The 22132-nt window shown below is 43.8% G+C and overlaps 1 protein-coding gene across 4 annotated transcripts in view; it reads left to right on the forward strand.

Moving 5' to 3' along the window:
- Positions 1-22132, forward strand: part of DNAAF11 (dynein axonemal assembly factor 11) — a 61995-nt gene that overhangs the window by 26852 nt on the left and 13011 nt on the right. For all 4 annotated transcript variants that reach the window (XM_075920119.1, XM_075920118.1, XM_075920120.1 and 1 more), the window contains 4 exons: positions 4751-4816; positions 6921-6990; positions 8363-8458; positions 18973-19058. In XM_075920119.1, coding sequence (XP_075776234.1) covers positions 4751-4816; positions 6921-6990; positions 8363-8458; positions 18973-19058 — 318 coding nt within the window. The remainder of the gene's footprint in view (positions 1-4750; positions 4817-6920; positions 6991-8362; positions 8459-18972; positions 19059-22132) is intronic.

Raw genomic sequence — 22132 nt, forward strand, 5'->3', positions numbered from 1 at the left:
ACCTAGTTTAAAGACCTCCTCACTAGGTTTGCAAGCCTGCCTGCGAAGATGCTCTTTCCTTTCTTGGTTAGGTGGATCCCATCTCTTCCTAACAATCTTCGTGCCCAGAACAGAGTCCCATGATCGAAGAAACCAAAGCCCTCTCTCCGATACCACCTGCGCAACCACGCATTTACTTCCTCAATTCAACGATTCCAACCCGGACCTTTTCCTTCAACTGGCCAGATGGATGAAAACACCACTTGCGCTTCAAATTCCTTGATCCGTCTTCCCAGCGCTACGTAATCTGCTGTGACCTGCTCAAGGTCATTCTTGGCCATATCGTTAATTCCTACATGGAGAGGCAGGAAGGGGTAGCGATCTGAAGGTTTAATCACTTTTGGAAGACTCTTGGTCACATCCTGAATGCGAGCTCCCGGTAAGCAGCACACTTCTCGAGATTGCAGGTCTGGACGGCAGATGGATGACTCAGTCCCTCTTAGGAGGGAGTCCCTGACCACCACCACCAATTTCCTTTTGGGGGTGATGGTTGTGGAACCCCCATTCCTAGGACTACGCATCCCATGCCTTCCGGTAGATGGCGTTCCCTTCTGCTTTCTTCCCTGAGAGGTCCCTGCCAAAGCATTCTCCATCGCAGTGCCTGTGGAGAGAGCCTGAAAGCGGTTACTTACCTCTACAGGAATGGGGGAAACCTGAGTTGGCCTTCTTCTCCTTCTAGAGGTTACATGTTGCCAGTTTTCTTCCTTGTCCTGTACTGCCCTGACTGGCTCTTCAGTCTGCTGTGCTTGCAGGATTAAACGCTGCCTTCTTTCGAGGAAGTCTTCATCCTCTCTGATAGCACGTAGGGTCGATACTTGGGTTTTTATAATAGATATAGTATAATAATAGTATAATAATACTTTGCTTTTTATAACAGGTTCAATTGTGTAATTGAAGATATGTGATAATGTACTAGATCTGACAAATGCAAGAAATCAGTGCAGTATTTTGTTCCTGTTGAGGACGCAAGTGTAACCCCTCCTGTTCACTAGCACAGTGTGAGGTTATTCAGTATAGGAGAAGCCTTGTGACTTCTTACACAACTGTGGGAGGCTAGGTCTGAGGCTTCTTGATATGCTCTGCATTGTGTATGATGTGTGTGCACCTCAGACCAGACTCACTCAAACCACCAGGAACAGGCTTTATTCTGTAAAAAAACATAGAACAGGATCACAGTTCAGCAGCTGCTGCTCTCTGCATGCAGCCTGCATGCTGCTTCTAGCTCAGTCCCCGCTGAGACCCTGCTGGTGCAGAGGGTACGTCCTTGCAGGAAGTTCTCCCAACATGCTGCAGTTTGTAGTCCACAACTCATAGTTCCTAGGGCTGCTGGTGGAGCACACTGGACCTTGGGCTACACAAGGTTAATTATAGCACTATCCTGAAGTTAGGAAACTAATGAATTATCAATCAATTCAAAAATATTTAGCCACTCACTCTTTAACATTTGAAGAACTATTTACTCAAAAAGACGATGGCTATTTTACTTCTTTCCTGTCTCTGGTGTAGGGATCTGGCTAGTTGTAGAAAAGGGTTAATGATGTTTCACCATTGAAGGATCTGTATTAACAGTCACTTTGAATGTAGAAAAAAATACAACAGAGTAATTTTTTGGACCAGGACCAGGTCATTGCCTCTACTTGTAGGTGGAATGGAAACTTGGCATATCTGGACAGGGAGAATATAATGTACTTATTAGTGCATTGTTCCTTCCATTTGACTCTGTGCAAACCCCTCTATTGGAACTAGGGAGGTTAAATTTTGAAATTTTGATGAATCAACTAATTGAGTAGTCAGTGGAATTTCCATTGACTACTTGATTAGTTAGTAAGGGGGGGCGTTCACTAACCTGCTGTGTGTCTGCCTTTGAAATGTACAAGAGCTCTGTCTGCGACTCTTGTACATTTTAAAGGAAGAGGTTCAGCGGGACTGCTTAGGTCCCCACTCCTGAACCTCTCCCTTTGAAATGTATAAGAGCTGCAGGCAGGTCATGTACATTTCAAAGAGAGGGGCACAGCAGTCAGGACCCCACTGCACCTCTCCCCTTGAAATGTACAAGAATCGCCGCAGCTTTTGTACATTTCAAAGAGAGAGGAGTAGCAGTAGGGACGCCTCTGCCTCCCCTGCCCACTGAGGAGATGGTCCTGGGGGTGACCAGTTTTTAATCTGGCTCCCCCCAGCACTGGCTCCTCCCCCCCCCTTGTTGCTTCTCTCTGACAGAGGCAGCAAGGGGAGGGTGAAGCATCTAGTTGAGTGACTTCTTGGCTACCCGATAAGCATATGCTTATCAGGTAGTCGACTAGTCGCTTACATCCCTAATTGGAATCAGATTCAGTAGCAGGGGAGAGAATTGAGCTGAGGGAAAACTCACCTACATTTTATTGCTGACATAGTTATTATTTGATATTGAAACTTTTCTGGAAGATGTTTCCAGAAGTATCAGCTAGCTGGGGAACCGTTGGAACTGTGCTGCATTTTCATTGGAAGAGGAGTTGAAAATGGTAGCACAGAGGTTCCATACAGATTGTCTTTGTCCTCAGCAGCTCCCATACAAGCCAAAAGATAGCAAGCATCTAATTCCCCTCTCCTACTGGAGGGAGTGATGAAGTCCAGTGAAGGGAATTTCACGATACTTCCTGAACCCTATACAAGTTTTCCCGTGTTGGGAGTGAAATGACACTTTGTGTCTTTTCCTAAGACCAGGACAGCTGCAAAAAGCAAAACTAACATAGCTTTTGGTTATTAGTATGGAGAGAATGTTGTCACATCTTTGGGAGGACAATCTAACCCCATGCAAATTTAACAGACTTGGAAAGTGTCATTTTATGCTCACTGCTCCTTGTTAGAATCTTGAGTGGTATGAAAGGAATGAATAGCAGTAACAGAAGTATTGGTGTTTATTCCAAGTACAGTACATCAGAAGAAGCTCATCCTTTTATTGATGTCTCCACTTTGTTATAAAAAATGTGTTGACACGAATACAAAAAAAGAGTAATTTTCTGTGCAAAGACAAATCTATAATAGCTTGAAATTTTGTGTTGACAGTATGGAATTATGGTTTTGAGAGGCACAGACATTTAGAATAACACTTTAGCACTTTTCCTTTAGAAATAATGTTGCCCCAGAATTCTGCGTTGGTGTATTAGACATACAGATCTTCTGCACTGGAATTTAAGTCAGTAGATTTATGTATATACGGCCAGATTATGGTCGGCACTCGCACAGGTGTGTGGGAAGTACACAAGGAGCTTCCACCCCCATATTGCACGGCCTACGCCAGGGTCTGTGACCGTTCCTGCGCTCATTGCACCTCGGTAGTGAGTGGTACTACAAAGAAATTATGAGACACTTCTACAGCAAGGCATTTGGAAGGCACATTCCTTCTCTAGCATGGCTTCCGCATGGCTTGTAAGGTAAGTCTGGCTTTGCTGTACTAGACTTCTGCATTGCAAAGCAAAGTCAGGCTTCTCTCAGTGTTGTCTTTGAATATCTACATGGAAAATAGCTACATCCTGCATAGAAAGGATGCTGTGAAGAGAATATTTTACTTCCTTTTTCAGTTGTCCATGTGGTGGAAGAATCTGCCTTATAGGAAAAAGGCCTGAATACAGCTCTAGTGCTCATGGGAAAAGTCATGGAGATTTAGAATACAGTAAAACTCCAGTTGTCCGGCATCCAGTGGTCCGGCACTCCTGCTAGTCCGGCACCACCTGGAACCCGGAAGTTCTTCAGGCAGCTGGACAATTGGAGTTGCTCTGCCTCGGGCTTCCCCGAGTCAGCCGCTGGTCAGTTTCAGCAGCGGCTGAATTGAGGATGCCCAGGGCAGAGCAACTGGGGTGCTGGGTTGGTCCCGTAGTGCCGCTGGTCAGTTTCAGCAGTGGCTGACTTGGGGAAGTCTGGGGCAGAGCAGCTGGGGTGCTGCCGGGTTAATCCCGCAGTGCCGCCCCCCATACTCCCCACTCCACCCCAGACCCCTCATAGCCCCCCCCTTCCGATAGTCCGGCATATCTGATAATCCGGCACCCCCTGGGTCCTAAAGGTGCCGGATTATCGGAAGTTTACTGTGTTTTGTTGAAGCCTCCTCAGACTGAGTGTATTGAAATACAGAGGACTAAATTAACAAATATTTCTGGCACATAACATTTTATAGTTGAGACCCATTTATTTAAAACTCTTAAGAGCTGAATTATTCCCATCAATTAGTTGGAACCCAGTGTATCTGAACCAGTGAGAGTCTAAATAGCAGCATGGCTCGCGGCAGCAGAGGCACTGCTTGTGCCAAGTACGTACCCAACAATTTCACATGGGTTCATGCTCAGCACACTAAGCCATGCTTCTGCAGCCATTACCTATGCCACTGTGGGTACACTATCATCAAGCTAGTGTAAGTATGTGTATGGGAGCAGAGGAATTACATCTCTAGCTTGTCATGTAAATGAAGCTACAGATACACCTACATTTTCTACATTAGACACATTTTCACCTGCAAATATCTCTCATTGACAGTTGTGTTTTAATTAAACTGACCTTGTACTCTACTTTCAATTAAGTTTTCATTTAAGGAACTCCGCTCCCCCCCTCAAAAAAACCAAACAAACCCGTACCCAATCTAATGAATGTAAAACATTAGTAATTGAATCATGTAATATGTATGGAACTGTTTGATCATCATCAGTTGTATTTATTCTGAAGGTGTTTTTATTATTATTACTAGGCTTCATTTCTTTTTGCAAGATGATGAAGAAAACAACCAGTTCATCCTGGATCTTGCTGTTTATAGGTCAGAATTATTTATTATCCTGATATTTGGGAGTGATTGTCATTGCTGTCATACACTGATATGCAGTATTCAAAATTCACTGTTCCACAACACATTGGGACTTTGTGAGGAATGGAATATACCTCCAGACCTATGGACAAGTGATGGGGTCCTTCATATCTTGAATGAAAATGGTCTTCTATGCTCCTTTTATAGGCATTCTTTGTTGATAAATCCATGTAAGCACAGTTCCAATGGTCCTTTCCTGAGTCCACAACAGATATTTTCCTTCAGCACCAACCTATTTCGAGATAAGCAAAATCTCCTTTGCTTTCCTCGCCCTCATCCAAATCTCTCCCACCCTTTAACTCTTGTGATCATGATGGCTATCCCTTGCACTGCAGTGGAAGAATTTTGCTCCATCTGAGCATCTGGTAGAGTAAAGCTTGTGCAGTTATTGGTTCCACAATTGGAAATTAGAACTGCTCTAGGAATTATTATGAGGACGTTCTGTTGCCTGTGTTATATAGGAGATGAGAATAGATGATCACAGTTGTCTCTCCTGCCCTCAAATCTATGTATGATGGGTCTTTTTTCCTTATACGCTGGTATTTCTGAGTTTCAGAATATGACTTGGATTTAAGCTGTGGACAAGCTTATTCAACAATATTGAAATGCAAAAATGCTGACTCCATTGTTGGTGTAGACCATTACAGTTCATTGATTTCAATAGGATAGATGTAAAAAGTTATTCTTCATATGGGAGCCAGTGTAGTCTAGTGGATAGAGCACTAGGGATGTTAAATTTTGATTGACTAATCGAATAGTCGGTAAGGGTGCCTCTGCCTTTGAAGTGTAGAAACAAACCCCAGTGCTATTGCTACAGTTCAAAGGTGAAAGCATTGAGGTTGAGCATGGGGCCAACAGGGCAGTCCCCCACTGGCCCCATGCTCCCTGTGGTGTTTCAAAGCGGTAGTGCCACATGGAGCCCAGGGTCAGCTGGGGACTCCTTTGCTGACTCTGGGTTCCATGCGGCGCTGCTGCTTTGAAACACTGCAGGGAGCCCGGCGTCAGGCTCCTCACTGCATTTCAAAGTGGCAGCTCCCCGGGGAGCCCAGGGTCAGCAGTGGAGTCCCCAGTTGATCCCAGGCTTCACAGGGTGCTGCCACTTTGAAATGCCATGAAGAAAAGCCGCGTGCAGCCTGGAGATTCCCCAGCTGGCCCCAAGCTCCATGCAGCACTGCCACTTTGAAGCACTCTCTCCTCTTCCTCCCCTTGCTGCATCTTTCTGATGGAGACAGCAAGTGAGGGGAATGACTACTGTGTTGACTATCCAATAAGCATTTGCTTATCGGGTAGTCAACTACTCGAGTAGTCGTTCACATTCCTATAGAGCACTGTACTGGGATTTGAGAGACCTGGGTTGTATTTTGGGCTTTGCCACTGGCTTGCTATGTTACATCAGAGTACCAAAAGGCATTTTGGGGGGCAAGTCAGTTCACCTTCCAATGCCTCACTTTCCCAGCTGGTAACATGGACATAATGCATTAACCTTGTTTAAAAAGCACTTTGAGATCTATTCATGAACAGCACTCCATAAGAGCTAGGTATATTATATTATATTATATTATATTATATTATATTATATTATATTATATTATATTATATTATATTATATTATATTATATTATATTATATTATATTATATTATATTAAAGCTCAACAATTAAATCTCTGTAAAGGAAAGTGGCAAGATGGAAGATTTTCACTTGCAAATTAACCAACATCTACTAGGCATGAAACAGGGATAAAATTTACTAGATTAATACAAAAAACTTGCTCATTTTTCATTGTAATTTTCACAATTATTGCTTATTATTTATATTGCTATAACAAGCCAATGTCAAAATAAGAATCTGGGTCCCATTGTGCTGGCCACTGTAAAAACACAGCCCTAAATAGCTTAAATTCTAAGATTCTCTCAAATAACTTAGTTACATTGGAATAATTAAATGGCACTTTTTTCAAATTGCAAACCTACAATTAATGAGATGCAAAGTCTTAACTGCTTTCTTCTGAATGATGTTAACTTACTTAAAGTAATTCATTTTACCTCTTTCTGAAGATATCTGGATAGCTCTTTAATTGATGTTGATGTTCAGCCAACTTATATCCGTGTAATGGTGAAGGGTAAGGTTAGTATTTGCTTATTACTTTTAATTAAAATCGAGAACTCCACTTTTCATGTCTGTTGTCACTCATTTTCTGGTTTATTTTTGGTATAAGAACGAAATCTTTTCCCATTGTAGATGGTGCTTGGTTCTGCCGTTAGGGCATGGGACTGGACTTGATGACCTCTCGAGGTCCCTTCCAGTTCTAGTGTTCTATTCTGTGATTCTGTGAAATCACAGCAAAGCTCTCAATGCATTTTTATTTTGCCTCAGTCTTCACAGACAAGGTCAGCTGCCAGACTGCTGCACTGGGCAGCACAGTATGGGAAGGAGGTGAGCAGTCAGTAGTGAAAGAACAGGTTAAGGACTATTTAGAAAAGCTGGACAAGCACAAGTACATGGGGCTGGATCTGACATAACCAAGGGTGCTGAGAGAGTTGGTTGATGTGATTGCAGACCCTTGGCCATTATCTTTGAAAATCATGGCAATCAGGGGAGATCCTGGCCAATTGGAAAAAAAGGCAATCACTTAATTTCAATGGAACATAGGCACCTAAATACATTTGAGGATTTGAACTTTACTGGCTTGTAGCTTCACACCAAAAAAAATGAATAGGTCTAAGTGATTGGTAACCAAATAGGTCTGAAGAGAAAATAATAGTATAATTAGGTTAGGAAATAAACTAAAAATTCAAAAGTACTCACAGCACCTTTTTAAAATGTATTATTCCAAGTGGTGTGTAACCACACAGGAAAAAACACTTACCACACGGATGCTATTTGTGACTAAGAAGTGGACTGGGAAGGTATAGGCACTGAGATATTGGATTCTCTTCTCAAAACTTTTTTTCTTTTCAGTGAAGATACTGTTTGTTTACATTAGATAAAGTGAGATTAGAATTATACTCACAATCTGTAATTTACAGTGGACAGAGAATTGGATGTATATTTTGATGAAAAGCCCTTTTAAGAGAACTTCCATTTTCTGCCTTTTGTGATTTTTTTCAATTTAAATTGAATTCCTATTTATAATTATTTGCACATGCACAAATTTCAAAATTATGTTAGTCTTTCTCATTTAATTGTTAGTATGACTCAAACATCATTTTATATCCTTCTTTAAAAGTGTCACTTTTCTATGACAGCAATTTAGGCATGCATATTATAGATATATATTATACACACATATATATTGTAAATGAAGGTTGTTTAACATGCAGATCAGTCATTTGGATTTGTCTGTGTGTGTGTGTGTGTGTGTGTGTGTGTATATTTTTCAGATCTTTCCTGTCTTTCAGATTAAAATATAAGTGAATAGTATTTCTGTATGTTTTCTGCCCTGCCTGGGTAAAAAATATTTTAATACCATTTATTCCATCCTTCTGTTGTCCTTTAGCCATTTCAACTTGTGCTTCCTGCAGAGGTGAAGCCAGATAGCAGCTCTGCTAAAAGATCTCAGACAACTGGACATTTAGTTATCAGCATGCCAAAGGTATATACACTATACAAAGCTACTTATATATCAACAGTATTTTAAGAAAATTGTATGGATTGTACCTGAAATACATTACTAGCTAATGGAATCAGGTCAACATTTACTGTCAGAACTCATATCTGTTAGAGCTTTACACACAGATAGAATAATCATATAATTTACACCCTTGATTTTCTTTCGTTCTTTCGTTCTTTCTTTCAAAAATAATCCCATTAGAACTGTTTAACTGTATTATTTATTCAAAACAAAACCTGCTATATTTAAGATTTAAATATTTCATGAAGAATCTGCAATCTAAGCTGTGAAGAGTTGTAATAGATCATAAGAACCAGAAGATTTAAATTCACTATAAAGAGACAAGTCTACTTTCTACTCTGAATGACAAAAACTTAAACATTTGCACTATGTACTACATTAAGGACAAGAAATGGTGGCGCAGACAAGCTTTGTTTGGAACAGGATCGCTGGGAAGGGGCAGTTACCTTTGTTCTCCACTGTCCTTTTAGAATAAAATATAGTTGCTGTGACTTACCATCACCAGAACTGAAGAATGCCCTATATTTAAAATTCTTTCAATGACCATAAGCTATGGTGGTAGCTGTAAGAAAACCACATTATTTTTAAATGTCTTTTATTCAAACAAAGTTATTTTAAAAAATTATTTCTCTTACTCTAGTTCCATGTATTAAATCTAGTCTGTGTCCCTCAAGTTGCAAGCCATCTGTCCTCCCATGCCTGGAAAGCCTCTCATTAACTCATACTGTAGCTCAAACTATGAGCTTGCATCTTCACTAGCAGGTAGTTGGAAGTATGCTTATGATTTCATTGATTTGATCAAGATTCACATCTTGGTTCAAAATTCACTTAGATAAAATCCTGATTAAATATGTGCTTTTCTAAGCTGATTTATTTGAAACTGGGGCTCTGACATTAAGCATCTTGGTTGATGCACTTTTTGAAAGTTTTTTTTTGAGCAAATGAATCTTGTATATTCATTTATCCTTTCAGTTTTTAAAAATACTAACAGATGCCTATCCTGTGCTCTTGCTGTCCTTGCAGTATATTAAAATGTACAATATTCCAGACAGTCTCTAAATATATTCAAATATACTGCCTAAAATTACTTGCCAAGAAAGCCAGTTCTACATATCCTAAGTGAATATTCCCTCTTTAATATCATAATTTGGATTATATTTACACTAGAGGATGTACCTGGCATTTCTTGGGTCTTTCAAGGCAGAGTGCTAGAGGTGTGGGGAGTGCAGGGGTCAGAGCAGGAGCTTGGCAATGTGGGGGATCAGGGCTGGGGGCTGAAGAAATGGGGGTAAAAGAGTCAGGGTTGGGGGGCGAGGAGGTGCTCAGGGCAGGAGAATGGGGGCCCAGGGAGTACAGGAGCTGGTGGGGTTTCCTGAAGTGGGGGCCATGCTGACTGGGTGGTGGCTCCTTGGGTTTGGCTGCAGTGAGGGCCACACTTCCTGGGCTAGGCATGGGTGGGAACTGTGCTGGCCAGGTGGTGGCTCCTCAGGGCTGGCCATGACGGAGACTGCACTGTGCGGACAGTGGCTCCCTGGGGCTGGCCGTCGTGGGGGCCACACTGGCCAGGAGACAGCTCTCCAGGCTGGCCATGAGGGGGGCCACGCTGGCCAGATGGTGGATACCCAGGGCTGGCAATTGCAGCGACCTAAGGTGGTGGGAGGGAAACCTTACCTCCACCCCTGCCCCATGCTGATCTAATGGGGTTAAGCTGTCCTGATCATAGAATCATAGAGCTGGAAGAGACCTCAGGAGGTCATCAAGTCCACCCCCTGCCCAAGGCAGGACCAGTCCCAACTAAATCAACCCAGCCAGGGCTTTGTCAAACAGAGACTTAAAAACCTCTAGGGATGGAGATTCCACCACCTCTCTAGGTAACCCATTCCAGTGCTTCACCACCCTCCTAGGGAAATAGTTTTTCCTAATATCCAACCTAGACCTCTCCCACTGTAACTTGAGACCATTTATCCTTGTTCTGCCATCCGTCCCTACTGTGACCAGCCATTTCTCCATCCTCTTTGAAATCTTCCTTCAGGAAGTTGAAGGCTGCTATCAAATCCCCCCTCACTCTTCTCTTCTGCAGACTAAACAAACCCAGATTCCTCAGTCTCTCCTCATAGGTTATGTGCTCTGGCCCCTTAATCATTTTGGTCACCCTCCTCTGGACTCTTTCCAATGTGTCCACATCCTTTCTATAGTGGCGCGCCCAGAATTGGACACAATATTCTCGATGTGGCCTCACCAGAGCCGAATAAAGGGAAATAATCACTTCTCTGGATCTGCTGGCAATGCTCCTCCTAATGCAGCCCATTATGCCATTAGCCTTCTTGGGTACAAGGACACACTGTTGACTCATATCCAGCTTCTCATCCACTATAATCCCCGGGTCCTTTTCTGCAGAACTGCTACTTAGCCATTCAGTCCCCAGCCTGTAAGAATGCTTGGGATTCTTCTGTTGCAAGTGCAGGACTCTACACTTGTCCTTGTTGAACCTCATCAGATTTCTTTTGGTCCAATCCTCTAATCTGTCCAGGTCACTCTGGACCCTATCCCTAGCCCTATCCAGCATATCTACCTCTCCCCCTACCTTAGTGTCATCTGCAAACTTGCTGTGGGTGCAATCCATCCCCTCTTCTAGGTCATTAATAAAGATGTTGAACAAAACTGGTCCAAGAATAGATCCTTGAGGTACTCCGCTAGAAACCGACCGCCAATCTGACATCGAGCCGTTGATCACTACCCTTTGGGCCCAACAGTCTAGCCAGCTTTCTGTTCATCTTACAGTCCATTTATCCAATCCATATTCCCTTAACTTGATGGCAAGAATATTGTGGGAGACCATTTCAAAAGCTTTGCTAAAGTCAAGGTATATCACATCCACTGACTTTCCCATATTTACAAAGTCAGTTACCTCATCATAGAAGCTAATCAGATTGGTCAGGCATGACTTGCTCTTCATGAATCCATGTTGACTATTCCTGATCACTTTTCTCTCTTCCAAGTGCTTCAAAATGGATTTATTGAGGATCCCTGTATGATTTTTCCAGGGACTGAGGTAAAGCTGACTGGTCTTTAGTTCCCTGGATTGTCCTTCTTCCCTTTTTTAAAGATGGGCAATACATTTGCCTTTTTTCTTTCATCTGGGATTTCTCCCAATCTCCACAAGTTTTCAAAGATAATGGCCAAAGGCCAAAGATAATGGCCAAAGCCCATCTCTGTCTCCTTGCTGTCCCTCTATGGTCATTACACAGTATAACTGTCCCTTCTAGCAGCCCCCTCCGTTTCCGTGTTATGAAAAACAATCACATTCCAGGCACATCCCATTGTCCAGGTACAACCAAACTCTTACATTGCTTTAAGTTATGATAAGAAAGAGCTGCATATCAAATTTGGTGTTCGTAGTTCTGACCATTTAAGAGGAGTTCTTGAACAAACAGACTGGCAGATGGATAAACTCGCTTGCTCACTCACAGACAAACTCTCTCAAATATATAGCAGACTTATGTTTTAGCTTGGTTGTTTAGGTGAGGGTTTGGCATTACTAAGTGCCTTGGTGAAAGGGTAAAATCCAGGCTTCTAGATCACAGAAGAATCATGAAAAATGTGGAAGTCTGCTGAATAGGGGTCCAGAGAACAGGGAAGCTGCACAGCCCCTTCTGTCCTGAAGACAAATATTTTTCCAATCCACTCTTGTGTATGTGTATGATGGGAGCAGAATGCTGACCCTCTGCTTCCAGTAGGCCCAGAAACTGCATGTATCTGCTGGCTTGAAAATGCATATATGATAGGGGCAGCAGAGTACATTGGCTTATCCTGCCCATACTTCCAGCATTGGATGCTCAGGATATACACACTGGCTATTCTATGTAGCAGTGACAGATGTTGTTCCCCATCACTGGGAACATGTGGCAGAGCAGATAGCTTGTTTAGTTGGGGTGTAGACCTGTGATGGGGTGGACAAGACCCCGATATCCCTGCTGGAGGCCTTTCTGCACTCTGCCCAGCAACAGGAGCAGAAGAGAAGTCCTCCAAGCAGAACAGAGTGGCAGCCTCTGCTGCAGCCAATCAGGGTACAGCAGACCAATTTAAAAGAAGCTGCTGGGCCAGGGCTTGGTAGTTCCTTCCTGGAGCTTGACCCAGGCAGACCTGAGGGCTGACTGGTAGAACAGCAGCACTCTGGACAGCTCCGAATGGAGCTGGACTTCGTACTTGGTCAGAACCAGGTCCCACGTCTGAAGACTAGCCAGTAAGCCAACAGCAACTCTTGCAGAATCTTGGACAGGGAGGACTTGACCACAAGGCCCAAGAGAAAAGGGCTGGATAGAGCAGCTTCCCAGGGAAGTGGCCCAGGGACGTGACAGCAACCAATCACTTTGAGACTCAGCAGGTAACTGCTACTTATAGGGTCCTTGGGACAGGACCCAGAGGAATGGGTGAGTCTGGGTCCCCCCAACCCCAGCAACCACAACACGGGGTAAGAAGGGGCCTGGCCCGAGGCCACATACCAGACAGTTCCTCTCCCGCAGACAACCTGGTAGAGACTACAAGACTCCCCCCAGAATCCGCGGAGTGCTCATAAGAAGGGCGGAGCCTGTTACAAGACCATTTCCTAGAATTGTAGGAGCCCTATTGACACTAGAGACATGTCCCATTCTCTCGGCTTCTTTGGATGTTTTAAAACCATTGTTAATAAAGGTTAGCAACATCATGGAGACCATCATTTAGTCTAACACATCTGAGACCATCAGCATTACTTGGGAGTATTCTTGTGATAATATCTAGGGGTATGTCTACACTACAAAGTTAATTCGAACTAACAGATGTTAGTTCGAATTAACTTTGATAGGCGCTACACATACAAACCGCTAGTCTGAACTTAATTCGAACTAGCGGAGCGCTTAATTCGAACTAGGTAAATCTCATTCTACGAGGACTAACACCTAGTTCGAATTAAGCAGTTTGAATTAAGGGCTGTGTGGCCACTTAATTCGAACTAGTGGGAGGCTAGCCCTCCCCAGCTTTCCCTGGTGGCCACTCTGGGCACCACCAGGGAAACTCGTCTGCCCCCCTCCCGGCCCCGGAGCCCTTAAAGGGGCACAGGCTGGCTCCGGTGCCCGTGCCAGGTGCAAGCCTGCCAGCACCCAGCCAGCAGACCCTGCACCTGGCACGGCTCGAGCCAGCCACCCGCTGCCACCCAGCCCTCCGCCTCTTCCCGGGACCAGGCTGCCGGCTCCCAGGAGCCTGCACAGGTCCGCAAGAGGCGGGCGCCCGCCTGGTCTAGTGCGGACATCGTGGACCTCATCCACGACCTCCGCACTAGGCACAGGAAAGTGGCTGTCTAGGGCAGGATAGCTGCCAGCCTGGCCACCCAGGAGCAGGTGTGCATGAAAATCAGGGTAGTCCAGTGAGACCCCCGACCCTGAGCACTGAGCTTAGAATGGCCGTACTGGGTCAGACCAAAGGTCCATCTAGCCCAATAACCTGTCTGCCGACAGTGGCCAACACTAGGGACCCTGGAGGGGATGGACCGAAACAATGACCAAGCCAATTGTCTCGTGCCTTCCATCTCCAGCCTTCCACAAACAGAGGCCAGGACACCATTTCTACCCCCTGGCTAATACCACTCCATGAACCCAACTTCCATGACTTTATCTCACTTCTCTTTAAACTCTGTTATAGTTCTAGCCTTTACAGCCTCATGCAGCAAGGAGTTCCACAGGTTGACTATTTGCTTTGTGAAGAAGAACTTTCTGTTATTAGTTTGAAGCCTGCTACCCATTCATTTCATTTGGTGTCCTCTAGTCCTTCTATTATGGGAACTAATGAAGAACTTTTCTTTATGCACCCTCTCCACACCACTTCTGCTTTCATAGACCTCTATCCTATCCCCCCTCAGTCTTCTCTTTTCTAAGCTGAGAAGTCACAGTCTCTTTAGCCTCTCTTCATAGGGGACCTGTTCCAAACCCCTGATCATTTTAGTTGCCCTCCCCTCTCCCACCCTCTCTCTTCCCCTCTCCCACCTCCGGGTATGTCTACACTACAAAGTTAGTTCGAACTAACGGACGTTAGTTCGAACTAACTTTAATAGGTGCTACACTAGCGCTCCGCTAGTTCGAATTTGAATCGAACTAGCGGAGCGCTTAGTTCGAACTAGGTAAACCTCATTTTACGAGGACTAACGCCTAGTTCGAACTAGCTAGTTCGAACTAAGGGCTGTGTAGCCCTTTAGTTCGAACTAGTGGGAGGCTAGCCCTCCCCAGGTTTCCCTGGTGGCCACTCTGGCCAACACCAGGGAAACTCTATGCCCCCCTCCCGGCCCCGGACCCCTTAAAGGGGCACGGGCTGGCTCCTGTGCCCGTGCCAGGTGCAAGCCTGCCAGCACCCAGCCAGCAGACCCTGCACCTGGCACGGCACAGAGCCACCCACCCGATGCCCCCCAGCCCACCCCCTCTTGCCGGGACCAGGCTGGCGGCTCCCGGGAGCTTGCCCTGGACCGCAAGAGGCGGGCACCTTCCTGGGCTAGTGCGGACATCGTGGACCTCGTCCACGATCTCCGCACTAGGCACAGGAAAGTGGCCGTCTAGGGCAGGAGAGCTGGCAGCCTGGCCACCCAGGACCAGGTGTGCATGAAAATCAAGGGGGTCCACTGAGACCCCCGACACTGAGCCCTGAGCTTACAATGGCCGTACTGGGTCAGACCAAAGGTCCATCTAGCCCAGTAGCCTGTCTGCCAACAGCGGCCAACCCTAGGGACCCTGGAGGGGATGGACCGAAGACAATGACCAAGCCATTTGTCTCGTGCCATCCCTCTCCAGCCTTCCACAAACTTTGGGCAGGGACACCACTCCTACCCTCTGGCTAATAGGACTCCATGGACCCAACCTCCATCACTTTATCTCACTTCCCTTTAAACTCTGTTCTAGTTGTAGCCTTCACAGCCTCCTGCAGCAAGGAGTTCCACAGGTTAACTATTTGCTTTGTCAAGAACAACAACTTTCTCTTACTAGTTTCAAGCCTGCTACCCATTCCTTTCCTTTGGTGTCCTCTAGTCCTTCTTTATGGGAACTCAGGAAGAACTTTTATGAATGCACCCTCTCCACCCAACCCCTGCTTTTAGAGACCTCTATCCTGTCCCCCCTCCATCTTCTCTTTTCTAAGCTGAACAGTCCCAGTCTCTGTAGCCTTTCTTCATCTGGGACCTGTTCCCAACCCCTGATCATGTTAGTTGCCCTCCCCTCTCCCAGCCTTTCTCTTCCCCTCTCCCACCTCCTTTTCCCAGTCTCCCCCAGTTTTTTTTCAATAAAGACAGAGTCAATGTTGGAAGAAACGTTATCTTTATTTTGTACATCAATAAGAAGGGGGGCTAAGGAAGGGTAAGTGGAAGGAGGTGAGGGAGGAATGGGGTACGAGCCCCCGATGGGGAGGACTGGGCTGGCTCTGCGGGCTTCTGGGGGTGGAAGCTCTCCTGCAGCCCCCCAATTACTCCCTCTCCCCAGATGGCAGCCTGCGGCAAGTGCAGCCGGGCTGATGGCCGAGTGATGTGATGTGCCCAGTGTGGGCACTCAGGGCACTCCAAGCCAGAACTTCTTTGCAAGCGGGGCACCCCTTAGAACTGTGTGTCCGGGGTGGGGGTCGGGACCCTTTAAGCGCAGCCCTCGGCTAGCCTGAGACAGCATCTCCATGCTCTAAGTCCTCCTTTTATGCCCTGCCAGCACTGCTTCCGGCCATCCTTAAGCCCTGTTCAGAGTCCACTCAATGTGGACTTGCTAGTTCGAACTAGCAAAACGCTAGTTCGAACTAGTTTTTAGTTCTAGATGCGTTAGTTCGAACTAGCTTAGTTCGAATTAACTAAATCGAACTAAGTTAGTTCGAACTAGCGCTGTAGTGTAGACGTACCCTCCTTTTCCCAGTCTCCCCAAGTTTTGTTCAGTAAAGAGAGTTTCTATTTTTGACCACACGTGTCCTTTATTTTGTACATCAGGAAGGGGGGCTAGGGAGGGGTAAGTGGACGGAGGTGAGGGAGCAATGGGGTACGAGGCACTCAGGGTACTCCAAGCCAGGACTGCTTTGCAAGCAGGGAACCCCTGAGAACTGTCTGTCCAGGGTGGGGGTCGGGTCCCTTTAAGCACAGCCCTCGGCTAGCCTGAGACAGCAGCTCCACACTCTAAGTCCTAACCTGATGCCCTGCTGGCACTGCTTCCTGCCAGCCTTAACCTCGGTTCAGGGTCCACTCAGTGTGGACATGCTAGTTCGAATTAGCAAAACGCTAATTTGAACTAGTTTTTAAGTCTAGATGCGCTAATTCGAATTAGCTTAGTTCGAATTAGTGCTGTAGTGTAGACATACCCTAGCTTAATAGGCATTGCCAGAATAAAGATGATTGAGAGTTGATGCAGAATTGTCTCAAAACATGTCAGTGATAAGGCAGACTTAATAATTATCCTGCCCTATGTTTAACCTTTGTATTCTAGATTTACAACTTTTCCGCAGCCCCCAAAAATTTGCAACTATGTAAATGACCTAGCAAATCTTTGTTACTGAAATGTAAAGAATATTAAGCAAATAGACTTGCTCCCAGTAGGCTTTCTGTAATGCTGCTGAACAACCAATCACTTCTCAGTAGAGGCCTGATCCAAAGCCACAGAAGTCAATGAGTATCTGTTGTTGGCCTCAGTCGGCTTTGGAACAGGCCCTAACACATTTTGACACTCAGCCTCCATTCTGTTCATAGATTCCCATTCTTTTAAAAGCAAAAATAAATGGGCCCTTTTCTTGCTCTTTGGTGACCTTTGTGTAATTCAGATTGTGGAGACAATCTGAATCCAGATGAAGTAAAAGAATCCAGGTAAAGTAAAAGAAAGCATTTAATGTTTCTAGTCACTTTGCTGTTAATTCTCAGAATTATTATCCTGACTTCTCTTGCAGCAAGGATAATAATTTTCAGCATGTTTTCAGTTTTATAAGTTGAACCTCTCTAAACTGAGACTCTCTGGTCCAGCAACATCTGTCGTCCTGCAGGACCATGAATGATCATGGAACCAGAGAGTCCTGGTGGAGGGCCGGCATCTGGGAGCCCTACGGGGGCCTGGGAGCCCAGCTGAGTTGGCTGCAGGGGGGCTGGCATGGCAGTGGGCTCCAGTAGGGGGCAGCAGGGGCCAGTGGAAAGGAGCCGGCGAGGCCAGCATGGCAGCAGATTTCTGGTGGGGCTGTGAGCCCAGCGGGGATGGTGGCCATGAGGCAAATGGGACTGCATATATGGTTATTTACAAACATAATATTTTTGTTCTCGTGTTTGTCCACATGAATTCCACATCTGGTGCACATGTACCATCTATCTGTAAGATTGGATTCTTTTCAAATAACAGTGTCTGTTGGAGTTATGCTTTGATTTTAACATCTAGATCACTCTTTATAGCTGAGGGTATAGAGAGGCTAGTGGCCAGACTGCCCGCCAAGTCTTTCTTTACTTCCTGTGGCAGAGCTGTCTTTATTCCAGTATATTCTAAGCTTTTGCCTCCAGAAAGAGTTCACTGCTTGAGAGTCAATGGAAATGAAAATACATGAGGAAAATCACTCAAAAAAAAAAAAAAAAAAAAAAAAAAACAGGACTGTGTAGCACTTTAAAGACTAACAATACAGTCCTGTTTTTTGTTTCAGCTGCACCAGACTAACACGGCTAAATTTCTACCACTATTCTCAAAGAAGAAAGAGCAGGTTACTTACTCTACAATAGCTGTAGTTCTTTGAGATGTGTTGGCCATGTTTATTCGTTTATTCCATGACCTGCCCTCCTTCTTAGCTCCTATATCCTCTGTATTCTATTTTAGTATAGTAATTGGAGGATAAATGCAGCCATTGAATTCTTTATTCCGTTAGTTATAGGGAGTGAGAGGGCAATTCAGGGTACACATATGATCTCCAAAGAACCTGTTGTTCAAAAAGAATCAGATCCTGTGAATGGGGTGAATATAAATCTCAAGTAAAATAAATGTGAAGAACACATCTCAAAGAACCACAGTTACTGAGAGTAAGTAACATTCTTTGCAACTAACATGGTACTAAAGAAAACTTGTTTATATGAATGTTGTATAATCATTTCACTGAGGTAAAACTGATTACAATTTACTTGTGCATTTATGTTGCACTATATAACGCTACATGAAGTGTATGTTATTATGAATAAACTTTAAAATCCAACAGAGGAACCTCGGGCTAAAGTAAAAAAATCATAAAACATGAAAAAAAATCACATTCTCACCTTGGTTATTTTTAAGGCACTCATACAGTAATACGGTACTCTATATGAGATTTTTATAATGCTTCAAATGTGATCTTGTTGTTAAAAGCTCAGAACAGTCAGAAAATATTATATAAAATGGCTATGTTTCTACAGTCCTTTATTAAAGGATTGTTTTAATGTTTTTGCACATTAATCCAGGATATGTTTTAACAGCTATGGTGATATATTTTTATTCTAGGCTCAAGAAATAATTATGGCTAACCAAAAAGTACGCACTTTGGTCAAACCTTCTAACAGTAACAAATCACAAACAAATGTAAAAAGGTAACTTTTTTTCTTTATAACCTACATGTTTTTGCATATTAGTTATTTACTTGTCAGAATATTGCTGGCCAATAAGTATATAATCATTCGAAGTACAAAAGTATTGATTTGTACAAAGTAGAAAGTTACATAAAATCTTTAGACTAATGGCCTATCCAATACTGTTTATAAAGTGATCTGTTCCAATAGCAGGGCCAAAAAAGCACTTATTACTACAGAGCATTTGTGTTCTAACAGCTGTCATTCAGACTATTAAGCAATCACAAATAGTTCAATAGAAAATTATCTAGGTGCTACAGTTGTCCTACTGCACCAGCCATCACTTTCCTACAGCCCCCCGCCCCTCCCCCGCATCACCATAGGGAATGGATCTTGTAACCGATGCATCATTTCAGCCCGTTCTATGTTGTAATAAATACAGTGTTTGATAGCAGTTTAAAAGTTTGTTTTTAAGATTAAAATAACTTCCTAGTATTAGTTTGTAGTAGATGTTTTGAGTTTGATTCCACTGTTGCTTGGTTTCATTCCATTCTAACATGGCATATCGAGATAAAAAGTCTAATAGTGAATATTACCTGTCATGGTAATAAGATGTCTGTGATTGATGGGTACACCCAGGTTTCTGAATTGCCTAAGGGAGGGGCATTCCATATGATACTGTAACCTCATTTTCAAATGGATTTACCTCTTGGCCTACAGTACTGCTGGTAATGGAGCTAATCCTTAGTACCCAGCTGTCAGAAAATGATTTTCTTTCTTCTGTTCACATTATCTCAAAAGAATCAACTCCCTCCCAGTTTGGAATAGCCGTGCTCTAGAACTCAAGAAGCCAGTGCTCTTACTAGAAACTCAGGGTTCAGACTCACTGGCAAACACATTTTATAAAGCTTCTGTATGAAAAAGAAGCAACGTGGATTCTGGGCACTCTTCTTGTGTCCAGCAAATAGTACACATGGTCAAAAAATACCGTAAGGGCAATGAATTTTAATAGTCAAGTAGTAAGTAGTGGTAAGTTTGGATTACTTCTAATCTCTTTCAGGAGGTGCATAACAAAGTGTATTGGACTTGCACTTTTAGAAGTAACAAATCTTTTCAGCATAAAAGAGACCATTGAAATACTCAAGGACACCAGCCAACAGCCAAGAATATCACACTTCTTTTTACACTTGCTAGCAGAGTCATCTCAGTTCTAAGAGTGTCAAACCAATCTAAGAACCGCATGAGCCAGGAACAGATGGGTGATCACCCTCCTTAGCTCCTGTGGTTCTATAAGAACATAAGAATGGCCATACTGGGTCAGACCAAAGGTCCATCTAGCCCAGTAGCCTGTCTGCCGACAGTCGCCAGGACCAGGTGCCCCAGAGGGCATAGACCGAAGACAGTGATCAAGCGATTTGTCTCCTGCCATCCTTCTCCAGCTTCTGACAAACAGAGGCCAGGGACACCATTTCTATCCCCTGGCTAATAGCCTTTTATGGACCTAACCTCCATGAAATTATCTAGCTTCTCTTTAAACTCTGTTATAGTCCTAGCCTTCACAGCCTCCTCTGGCAAGGAGTTCCACAGGCTGACTACACGCTGTGTGAAAAATAACTTTTTTATTAGTTTTAAACCTGCTACCCATTAATTTCATTTGGTGTCCTCTAGTTCTTCTATTATGGGAACTAATAAATAACTTTTCTTTATTCACCCTCTCCACACCACTCATGATTTTATAGACCGCTATCATATCCCCCCTCAGTCTCCTCTTTTCTAAACTGAAAAGTCCCAGTTGCTTTAACCTCTCTTCATATGGGACCCGTTCCAAACCCCTGATCATTTTAGTTGCCCTTTTATGAACCCTTTCTAAGGCCAAATTATCTTTTTTGAGGTGAGGAGACCACATCTATACACAGTATTCAAGATGTGGGCATACCATAGTTTTATACAGGGGCAGTAAGATATTCTGTGTCTTATTTTCTATCCTTTTCTTAATAATTCCTAACATCCTATTTTCCTTTTAGACCGCCGCTACACACTGTGTGGAAGTTTTCAGAGAACTATCCACGATAACTCCAAGATCCCTTTCTTGATTTGTCGTAGCCAAATTAGCCCCCATCATACTGTACGTATAGTTGGGGTTATTTTTTCAAACGTGCATTATTTTACACTTATCCACATTAAATTTCATTTGCCATTTTGTTGCCCACTCACTCAGTGTGGTGAGATCTTTTTGAAATTCTTCACAGTCTGCTTCTGTCTATCTTAAACAGATTAGGATCATCCGCAAACTTTACCACCTCGCTGCTTTTCCCTTTCTCCAGATCATTTATGAATAAGTTGAACAGGATTGGTCTCAGGACTGACCCTTGGGGGACACCACTAGTTACCCCTCTCCATTCTGAAAATTTACCATTTATTCCTACCCTTTGTTTCCTGTCTTTTAACCAGTTTTCAGTCCAAGAAAGGACCTTCCCTCTTATCCCATGACAATGTAATTTACACAAGAGCCTTTGATGAGGGACCTTGTCAAAGACTTTCTGAAAATCTAAGTTCCACCTGCATAGTAGCGATTTAATCTAAAATCCACCTGCATAGTAGCGCATTAAACAGCAGTTAAAGTGGGCATCCCTGAGTGCCTGCACTCAGTCTGGGTACAGAATCCTAACCATTCTTCATTTTGAAATCATCTTACTTTTCTTTTTGCAGCATTAAGTGAAAGAAGGCAAATTGTGTAGCCTTTCTATAATTTCTCATACCTAGCAAATTCATTTTGTCTCTTTGGTCTCAATTTCCACATCTATAAACAGAGAATAAGAATAGTTCCCTACTCCCAGGTGGGTAACATCCCTCCCAGAGTGTTATGAGGATGAATCCATCAAAGTTTGTGAGATGGTTAGATGATAGGATGATGTCTTGGTTGGGGGATAAAGACATATAAATAGATAAATGAAGACCCACTACCTTTCCCTATACACAAATCTCCACTGCTTGGTTCTTAAAATATTTCATATTTAAGACCACTGAGAAACATTTGGTGGACCACTGGAAGTTCCCCGGCCACACTTTGAAAACTATTGCTGGGTGTAATTCTT

The sequence above is a fragment of the Pelodiscus sinensis genome, chromosome 2, assembly GCF_049634645.1.
Source record: "Pelodiscus sinensis isolate JC-2024 chromosome 2, ASM4963464v1, whole genome shotgun sequence".
Classification (NCBI taxonomy): Eukaryota; Metazoa; Chordata; order Testudines; family Trionychidae; genus Pelodiscus; species Pelodiscus sinensis.